The sequence below is a fragment of the Parambassis ranga genome, chromosome 6 (genome assembly GCF_900634625.1).
Source record: "Parambassis ranga chromosome 6, fParRan2.1, whole genome shotgun sequence".
NCBI classification, from domain to species: domain Eukaryota; kingdom Metazoa; phylum Chordata; class Actinopteri; family Ambassidae; genus Parambassis; species Parambassis ranga.
The window spans coordinates 11,285,982-11,296,518 of NC_041027.1; the positions used below are offsets into that span (position 1 = coordinate 11,285,982).

The following is a 10,537-nucleotide window of genomic DNA, read 5'->3' on the forward strand; positions in this document are numbered from 1 at the left end:
CAGATGTTTTTAGCGTTTTATAGCTTCCACAGATGATTCATATTCTTCGTTTTAATGCGAAACTGCCGAACTAATTGATTGTAAAGTGAAGTTACACTAATTTAACAAAACGTGCATCAGAATGAAATCTCCTACCCTACCTTTAATGGAACAATGAAAAACAAAGTGGGTGAAGGACAGTTTGAGAAATACATTTCCTGTTTTGTCCTCTGCTCCACCCATTCGCCTGTAGTTGGAGTTTAGGCAGACTGTGGCGCACGCTGCCAACATGGCGACCGTCTGCGCCTCCTACAGAAACCTACAGGTGACGTCACAGAAGCTTCAGCCATAGTTTTTTTTTTACTCTCAGTGGGTGAAACGACTGATGAATTTAACAAGCTGCATTCAAGTTTTTTTTCTCTTCTCCTCAAGGCACAACTCCCAGTGTTGATGAATGTCTTACGTCAGTAGAGAATGAGATAATGTCCTTTGTTGGCCAAATAGGAAGCAGCTTCCGCAACATATTCCCACTTGGATTTGTGCATTTAGAGTTTTGGAAGTGACTGCAGTAAGTGACCAAATAAACATTTGTAAGAGTCAAAAAGACTTGATGTAACAAATGGAATCAATAAGAGCTGACAGTCTTTTTCATCAGCAGCACTAATGATTCATACACTCCTGGCTGCTTGCCTTTATAGGGTCATTTATTACAACTGATAGCTCACAGTCCATCAGAATGCTGCACCTTTAGAAAGAAGTGTCGCTGGAATATCAGTGCAGAAATCTGCACGTGGCTTTAACACACGCTCCCGACATGCAGTCTGCATTAGGAGAAAGGCCGGAGCCGGACGTGTCGGTGTTTCACCCCGACTGCAGCGGTTAGGGTTAACTTCCTCTGGTTCCCCTGCATCTCTCACCTCACACACCAGCTCGGCTACTTTGCATTTAATACAGGAAATCCACATGTTACTGTACTGTACTGTTCGGCGTCCCATGTGAGAACACTGGCTGCAGCAGGAATCAGATAATGAGGTCTCATGCACTACTGTAGCCTGACTAAAAAATATTCACACACACATATAGTTGGTGCATTTAATTTATAACTATCTAGCAAAGAAACACAGCCATAATAAGCAGCATGATTGATGCCTTCAGGGAGACGCTCCAGAATGCTACCTACCACTGCTTTTCCTGTCAGGCTTTGACTATTTATGTCATTAAACTTTCCTATGTCTTCCTTCCTTTTAAAAGTGGTCTTCTAATCCGGATGGTTGCGGTCGAAGCAGGATGGAGGTTTTGAGCGGCTGAAGCGCGCCAGCCAAAGCACTGAGATATCATCACCGTTTCATTAAGACGAGAGATCCCTGTGCTGCGGAGCAGGGTGACTGTGCAGGAAGAATGCGAGGTTGGTTTTCTGCACCACCAGGAAGCTGCAGAACGACAAGAGATGACAGGAACTCATTCACATGTGAAGAAGCAGGTTTGATCCTTCACAAGTGAATCCGATATTTAGCCACTTCTGTTTCCGCACAGAGTACGTGACCAAGAGCTGTGGTTGTTACTGGATTACAGCAGCCACAGAGAAATCATTTTTACATTTTGGATGATTATTTTTTGCCTCAGTGTGAAAAAAGGTGTATAAATAGAAGCTAATAGACCTTGGCTTGATAAGCCTCCCCATGACTCACAGAAAGGATTATTGGGTATTAGTCCAGATTAAAGCATCAATTTATAATTTAGTCCGGTTTATTAGTCGGGTACTCGAGTAATATTCAAGGGCAAAATGCATTAACAACTATTTGTTGACTGATCTGCGTTTTGGGTGCAAGAGGTCCTGGGTTCGAAACCCGGATGAGCCGTTTGTAGGTGGGTGTGGAGTAAGTGTTTAGATTTGCAGTCGTACTTATGTGAAAATTACGACATTTACGTGTGATCCGATGACTAGAATAATCGCAACAAAAAATTGGTGTATCAAAATACTCATTGTGGCAGCCCCACTCAGAGCCTAGCTTAATATTCCAGCGGGAGACTGTATGCTGTGTAAACGTGGCTGACATGATGGCCGCCCAAAAGTAAGACCAAAGCATCTTATCTGTCCCCTGGTGGCTGGCTGCAGTAGTCAAAGTCAGCTTTATTGTCAAATCTGCTATATGTGCTGGACATACAGAAAATCGAAATTGCGTTACTCTCAACTCTACAACATATAACATATAACTAACAACTTAAGAATAAACATATAACTGTGCATGTTTTTACTGAGTGTAAAAACATGTACCTACGATGAGGCACACAAAATACAAGGCACAAAAATAAGGCCACAATGCAGTGTGAGTGCAAAGATATTAATAGTGCAAGACATAGGTGTAGAGTAGAGTTTATGACCAATGAACGTGCTGCGTTGTTGATGTTCCATCCAAACCTTGAGTCAAGCCAGCAGCTTGGCTGCTGTCCATGATGTCACTTCCTCCTTTTATTTAGTTAACAATAACTAATTTAATAGAAATGTCTCATGGAGGAGCAGGTGTTTAGGCCTCACTTTGGAGGAGCTGTCATGTCGTCCATCTTTATACACAGTGTGTGCAGACAAATGAGCCACAGACAGCAAATCTTTGTTGAAGATGTTACAATCTAAAAGAAATCACAATTTGAATGCACCGCATCTGTTGTTGCTGCAACCACATAAGAGCTGAGAGCAGATTTGCTTCCACCTGACAACAACTAACCCTCATAAGCACATCAAATCATTACACACTGCATGGCACCAATTACCATCAACCACAGCTGTAAAAGGAGAGAGAGGAAATGCAGCCAAGACCCAAGCTGTTACTGTTACAAAAGAGAGAGGGAACCAAAAAAAGACTCATTCTAGCCTCCGCCCTCCACCGACCCCATCCTGCCTCCTGCACAATTCAATAAGCTGTAAAAATGTGCTGCGTTATGGTTGGACGTCCTCTGCTGCTCAGAGTAACGTTTCGCTGCGTCAGAGCTTTTCTCCTTCCATCTCCGCCCGAGTCGTGGGTGCTGCTCTCTGTCCAGGGGAGGAAGGAGGGAGTTTTCCAGTGGCACGAGCCACCCGCTGACAACTGCCGCTTTCCTCCAGCCCCCCCATGCACACACACACACACACAAGTCTTCCATTGGCTAAACCCAAACAACTGCTCAGCATTAAGGTGTGGATCTGTCATTAGTTAGCTTGGCCTGGCTGGGTGAGACCATTGTTATTGTTAAAGCGAGGGCTGTTTGCACAAGCCATATCTTCGGAGGGAAATGGTACTCCTCTGCGGCTTTTTCAACTCAGCCTGTGGATTGGGTTTCCGCTCGTTTCTCCAGCCTCTCGTACGGTGTGCTATGAGCAGCAAATGCCCATATTTTAAATCAGCAACAACTTGGTTTACTGGGGAATGTATCCAGAGGCATGAAGAGATCTGTGTGAAGTATTGTTTTCAGCAGAGAAGGTTTAGAAGCAAATAGATGTGAAACTGATGTATAAGTATTAGGGGCAGGCAGCAAGGGGCTGGGTCAGTGATGGATGGCAAATAGGCTGCTCCTCCTAAGGAACTGCCTGGGTCTTTCCTAAGTGTTGTTTAAACAGCATGAAGAGCAGAATGACATTCGGTCAACAGACACCCGGTGCCTAGACGCTCAGATCAGAGTGGAACAGACACACACAGGCTCGAGGTGGCTATTAATCACCATGAATATTCTAAGAAGGGAAGGAATCGCAGCTCTATGAGGACTGCATTCGGTATTTGGACACTTTTCACAGCTACGTTCACCTTTTAAAAGGGGTTAGCCATAAATTATGATGGCACCACTGCCTCTACAGGCCTCTGAACATAGCACATCTTATCTGTTGAAAATGATAGTGTCTTCCTTTAAGCTTATTGGCACAGAGGTTTTTAGCAACAACCAAACATTACAACCACAACCAAGTCCATCCACCCCCAATGATATATACTTATATACTGAACAACATGTGCAACAATGTAAAGTGGCTACAGGAATATGTTGTATGGAATCTGTGCACATTAAATTAATTCATTAATTGAGTTTATGGTGTGGCTCCTGTTTGTATGACCAGCTTATCATGATCATAAAATTACTGTCATGTGTCAGATTACACATGTCGATCATTTTAGGTCTAGAATCTGAGACCTGGACACGCATTTGTCACAGATGTGACGCTCACAAGTGTAAAGCAGGCTGAGAAGAAAAGCAGACAGGACTTTAGCAGTTGACTTCCACTGTTTGCTCAGATTTTTTACGCTGTAGCTCCAAGTCAAGATGAGAAGTTTCCCAAGGCCTCGCCCCGCCCGCCTGCCGGCCTGCCTGCCTGCCTGCCTGCCCCTCTACACCCACCAGCCTCTGGTTATCCCCTGACCATCTGGGAAAGAAAAAAAAAATCTACATCCATCCATTCATGCTGCTCTGGATCTTTTTCTTTAGTTATGTAGTGCTTCTAATCCCATAGATTAGAGGGCGGAAATATAAAGCTACAGATCTGAAATGAAATATAGTTTTGAGTAAATAAGTAAAAGATGACAGAGTGTGAATAAATGCAGCACTCACATGCCTATGTGCAGTGTGGAGGAGGAAGAGGAGGAGGAGTGTTAAACCATATGTCGCATTTGTTTTTTTTACGCTGAAGATGTCACGTAGGAGTGGAGGTCATGTGTGCTGTCACGTCGAGAGTGTGTGTGTGTTTTTATTTTATATCTGTGCAGATGTACCAGGTGACAGCAAGGCAGCTGCTCCAGGGTGGACTCAAGCTTTCAATTCATACTGATTATTTGTATATAACATAACTTCCACTTCTTTCCAATACACAGCCAACATGGTGAGCAGTGAGGGTGAATTTTTTTCCAGCTCTCTTAATACAAGTTGCACTAGTTAAAAAAAGTCTGACATATTTCAGATGATTTTACGTTTTTAGCAATTTTAGTAATCAGTTCATAATTCTTATGAAGGTGAACCACAGACTGTAGCTATAACTACAGATGGAGTGTCTGTGACATCACAAGCAGCTTGTGGGAGGATTAATTAAACTCTTGCCATGATGGCAGTGTCAGTCATCCTAAACTCCTGCTCAATCCAAATACAGGCAAAGAGGTGGACAGCCAGTGTAGCTGAGGTTAGCAGACAGAAGCTCAAACTTTGAGGCGCCATCCTAAATTTTAAGTCTACATGTAAATGAAAATGTTGTACCAGGCCGTACACGCGTTTATTTCTGCTGTAACGTTAAACATTTAAACATGGATGTCTTACTGCACTTTTAATCACTTGCTTGGCCCTGCTTGACATGAGCTAGGTGACACAACCGTTTAAAAGTTTGGGGTCACTTGGAAATGTCTTTATTAAAAAAAATAAATAAATAATAATAATATAACGTAGAACTGGCCCAGTGACCCCAAACTTTTGAAGGCTAGTGTAGGCTCTCCAACTGTATGTTGTGGTTTTATTTGTGCAGTAGGATTCTTATTTGTTTGGTTATCAGCTGTGCTGCCATGAAATATAATAATGCACTAAGCTTATGTTCTCCTCCCCTTCCTCTTAACTTTTTCCACCTCTTCATCTGCTCCCTCCCGCTCTTTGCAAACCTCCAATGGGCATATTTACTCTGTCAATAGCAACACGGCGTTTTCCAGCCCTCTGCTCTGTGAGTTGAAGCGTTCACGCCTCTGTAGCTCTGCAAGCAAACACGGTTGCATTCGGTGGCCTTGTGTAACGGCACGCAGCGCACACGCGTCGTCCCGCGAGCCATTAACGCAGAGCCAAACTGCTCCCTTCTATTTGTGTTCAAACTGAGTATCTTAAATAAGCATGTCTCATGTAAATAAACCTGCGGAGGAACGAAGGAGCCTGCGATGTTAAGGCTTCAGTGTTTTGGAACCACAGGCCTAATTGGTGAGGGAGAGAGAAAGAATTACTGAGTGATTCAGAGCATGAGCAGCCACGACTGAAGGCAAACAATCAACATAGCAACATTACAGCATCCAGAGACAGTCACATTCTCTCCTTTTAACACACACAAGGAAAAAGCCTTTTCACTTCTGAGTGTGGGTGTCTGCTATGTGCAGCTCGGCAGCAGCAGAGCAGGGCAGCCAGTGAAAATTAGTTCTACCTGACATCTGTGAACTATTAAAAAGCGACTTCAGGTAGCACATGTTGTCCACATTAGCCTGAACTGAGATTTACATTTCCACATCTCCACAAAGCATAATAAACAATCAAAGGGGGCGTGCGTGGGCAGGTTACCATCGGTGACCGCCGCAGAGCACTTTATGTGCCTCTGATTGGAGGAGTCGCACTGTGTTTGGCTATGGGGAGAAGACAAAGAGAGCGAGTGTTTGTGCGTAAAACCGCTCATTGATGATGCACATTAATACAGCTGTCAGCAATGGAAAGTCACCAAGTCTATTTACTTTACTGCACTACTTACATTTCAAGGTTTCTTTTTGTCATTAATTTTTATACTTTGAGGACTGAGATCCAAAACATGATGTCTACCCTGAGCAACTTTACATTATACACACAGATTATAATAGTAGCTCTTAAAGAGACGGTTCTTTAAACACCGGTGGCCTTTTGCCAAACACTTATGTAAGATTTTACACAACTAAAAGGCTACATTGCTAACTATGTTGACACATCTGCCACCATTTATTGACCAAAAAAAAGGAAGAAATCTTGAATGTTGAACATTCCCAAAATGATGGGCAGAAATTAAAGAAATACAAGCTTCTATTAAAGGTTTCAAATAACACAACTCTTCAGTTTTATGAAGAACATTCGGATAAAAATGGAAGAAGCAGAAGTGGAACACTCAGCAAATTGAAGAGAATCTGCACTTCGCTGGATTACTGCTCTGTTGTTGGAAGTCAGATGAGCGATACAAATCAGAAGCTGATGTTTGACAGCAACTGTTGCTCTGCAGCAGTCAGCTCTGCTCTCCCTCCTCCTCCTGCTGCTGCTGCTCCTGCTCCTGGCAGAGTCAAAGGAAAAAGGTTTCTAGACTGCTGTCTCCCCCTATTGTCCACACTCTGTAACTGTATGTATATGGAGGACATTCAGAAGTGCAAGAAAAATATTTTATGAAATAGAAATATAAAGTGTGTGTGGATGTTTAGGTTGACAGAGGACACAGTTTTAGTGGCTTTTGTGTGGTCTGATACCTTTTTTAGTTGCCATGTCATTTTTGCAATAAGTTTGTTACTTTTAGTAGTTTCCTTTTATAGAAAATCTGTCACTTTGAGTCAATTATAGTACATAAATAAATATTCCATATGTTTAAAATCATTATTTCCCCTATACAGCCTTAAAAATATCTTTAGGAAAATCTTGCAGAATTACACACAGCATATAGAAGCTGTGCATATGTGTGTGTGTGTGTGTGTGTGTGTGTGTGTGTGTGTGTGTGTGTGTGTGTGTGTGTGTGTGTGTGTGTCAAGGAAATGTATGTGCTCTCTGAGCTGGTTAGAAGAAGGGGAAAAAATGGGATCAGATTCCTTTACTTTAGCGTCACACACAGACAGCCAATCAGATTTGGGCTTTCCCCTCCGAATGGTAAGCTGCTATAAAGCCTGCATGCAACACGTTTGCAGTTCAAAGCACACAAGCGTTCTTGGGGATTGTACTCGGGGACCAGAAAAAGGAGCTCTGCATCGTTTCATTCCACAGAGTTGAAAAGAAACTCCTACCAGCTGGCTTTGCTTTTTGCACTTCCAAGTGCGGATCCGTTTGCAGAAAACACGCTGATCCACGGAGTCTGTCAGAAACCTGTGCGTAAAGATACTCGCTCTCCAAATCGGTTTTACGCACGACATAGGAGAGCAAGAGACAATCCGTTTTTGTTTTTTTGCGCATTTTTCCACAGTTTAAAGATTTTGATCAAACGCTTTCTGGCAAGGTAAAAGTCAGTTTAGAGGTTTTCCCTTCTCGCGAGAAAGCAGAATTAACTACCCCATTTCACGCGTAATTTGGCACCAAACAGGTTTTCGTATGAATCTCCTCGACCCCTACCTGAAGATGACGGAGGAACAAGACAAGTGTCTCTCTGATGCCCCGAGCCCGAGCATGTCCGAGGACTCCGCGGGCTCCCCGTGCCCATCTGGGTCGGGCTCCGACACCGAGAACACCCGGCCGTCAGAGAACGGGCTGCTCAGAGCGGACGGAACCCTGGGCGACTTCAAGAAGGACGAGGAGGATAAATTTCCCGCATGCATCCGCGAGGCTGTGTCTCAGGTGCTCAAGGGTTACGACTGGACCCTTGTACCAATGCCGGTGCGCGTTAACGGATCTTCTAAGAACAAGCCTCACGTTAAGAGACCGATGAATGCCTTCATGGTGTGGGCGCAGGCTGCTCGGAGGAAGCTGGCGGATCAGTACCCGCACCTTCATAACGCGGAACTCAGCAAAACTCTTGGGAAACTCTGGAGGTAAGTGTCGATGTTCTGTACTCCAGCTTTTACGCACAGATTTAACGTGCACCGTGTAAAAGTTTAAAGTTTACTACTGGGGTTGTTGCACTTGAGTTTTTGCCAAACATATTTTATTTTAATGTGTTATTAATTACGTTTTGTTTACGCGCCATTAACATAGATAAAACTGCAGAAAAAGTGCACTGATGATCCTTTTTTTTACGCGCAGACTGCTCAATGAAGTTGAGAAGCGACCATTTGTGGAGGAGGCTGAACGGCTCCGTGTGCAGCACAAGAAGGATCACCCGGACTACAAATACCAGCCCCGGCGTAGGAAGTCAGTGAAAAACGGACAGAGCGAGTCAGAGGACGGCAGCGAGCAGACGCACATTTCCCCTAATGCCATCTTCAAAGCTCTCCAGCAGGCGGACTCTCCGGCGTCCAGCATGGGAGAGGTGCACTCACCGGGTGAGCACTCAGGTGAGAAGAGAGAAAGTTTTTCAATGTGTCCTATTTTTCTTTGAGTATTATTCAAAGGTTAACTAAGTTTTTATCTTTGCATAAAAGTTAAAACCAAATAATACATCAATTTTTAGGCAAGACCTCATTAGTTTCATTGTATGACTTCCAGGCTCCCAGGGACCCCCCACACCTCCCACCACCCCAAAGACTGATGTCAGCTCAGGCAAGATGGACCTAAAGCGTGAAGTGGGCCTCCGCTCTCTGCCTGATGGCCCCAGTGGACGCCAGCTCAACATCGACTTCCGCGACGTGGACATCGGTGAGCTGAGCAGCGATGTCATCTCCCACATTGAAACCTTTGATGTCAACGAGTTCGACCAGTACCTCCCGCCTAACGGCCACCCGGGCTCTGCCAGCGGCCCTGGCAACGCCACTCCAGTCAGCTACACCGGCAGCTACAGCATCAGCAGCGGCGCTCCAGTAAGCCCTCAGGCAGGAGGTGCAGCAGCCTGGATGGCCAAAAGCCAGAACCAGCAGGGACAGCAGCAGCAGCAGCAGCAGCATACCCTGACCACCCTGGGGAGCAGCGGCGGCTCAGAAGTGGCTCAGGCCCAGCACAGGACCCAGATCAAGACGGAGCAGCTGAGCCCGAGCCACTACAGCGAGCAGCAGGGCTCCCCACAGCATGTCACCTACAGCCCCTTCAACCTGCAGCACTACAGCCCCTCCTCCTCCTACCCGGCCATCTCCAGGGCGCAGCAGTACGACTACTCCGACCACCAGGGGGGAGGCACTGCCGCTGCCTCCTACTACAGCCATGCGGGGGCGGGGCAAGGCTCGGGGCTCTACTCGACTTTCAGCTACATGAGCAACCCCAGCCAGAGGCCCATGTACACGCCCATAGCTGACAACACGGGGGTGCCCTCCATCCCACAGAGCAGCCCGCAGCACTGGGAGCAGGCTCCGGTTTACACCCAGCTCACCAGACCCTGAGCCGCCACCGCCTGGCAGACTGAGAGACCAGACATGTACAGCAACACACACACAGAGACAGACACCCCGAAACACTTTACTCCAGGGAGAGTTCTCCCCCTGAGTCAGACACTTGAATTCAAAGAAGAGGAGAGCTGGACTTGTGATTGGCTCACGTAGTGCCTTGCTATTGTATCATGATAGAAACTATATATATATTTTTAGAGAGATGAAAAGACTTAAGAAAATCCTCTGTGAGGACTTATTGATTGTTGATATTTCAGTAGGTACTGTGTATGTTTCTTTTTCTTCATATGCTGGCAGTTTGTAACCCATGGGGGCATGGGGTGGGGGCGGGTGGGGGTTGGATAACTTTTTATTAGTTGTTTTTTTTTTTGTCCTGTAGATACAAAACGAGCTTTACATTTTACCCAGTTCAGCAGCTAACCACTTGCGGTAGTGCAGATTCTGGTTCTATTAGGGTTTACTGTTCTTTTTTTTTTCCTTCTTCTGTCATTCATCAAATATGGTTTGTATTTAAGCCGTTGCATCATGATCAATGGAAAAAAAAAGAGCACTATTAGGCAATAGTTTCACAACGCTGTGCCGTCTTTATGGGGGGGCAGGGGGACTGCAGCCTCTTTTCCACCATCCGTGCCTTGGATTCTACAGTTTCCCAAACTTTTTGTTTTTTTTTTCTTTACGTG

General features: G+C 45.1%; 1 protein-coding gene across 1 annotated transcript; it reads left to right on the forward strand.

Annotated features, from left to right (window-relative positions):
- Window positions 1–7,597: 7,597 nt before the first annotated feature.
- sox9a (SRY-box transcription factor 9a) lies at window positions 7,598–10,178 on the forward strand. Its single transcript, XM_028407860.1, has 3 exons — window positions 7,598–8,414; window positions 8,626–8,876; window positions 9,028–10,178. The coding sequence occupies exons 1-3, from the start codon at window positions 7,978–7,980 to the stop codon at window positions 9,849–9,851; spliced, it is 1,512 nt and encodes a 503-aa protein (XP_028263661.1). The 5' UTR covers window positions 7,598–7,977; the 3' UTR covers window positions 9,852–10,178.
- The last annotated feature ends 359 nt before the right edge of the window (window positions 10,179–10,537 follow it).

Excerpts from the sequence above, each read along its gene's own strand:
- sox9a (XM_028407860.1), top strand. The coding sequence starts at position 7,978 with ATGAATCTCCTCGACCCCTACCTGAAGATGACGGAGGAACAAGACAAG. Across the intron at positions 8,415-8,625 it reads ACTCTTGGGAAACTCTGGAG|ACTGCTCAATGAAGTTGAGA; the intron begins GTAAGTGTCGAT and ends TTTTACGCGCAG. Across the intron at positions 8,877-9,027 it reads CTCACCGGGTGAGCACTCAG|GCTCCCAGGGACCCCCCACA; the intron begins GTGAGAAGAGAG and ends TATGACTTCCAG.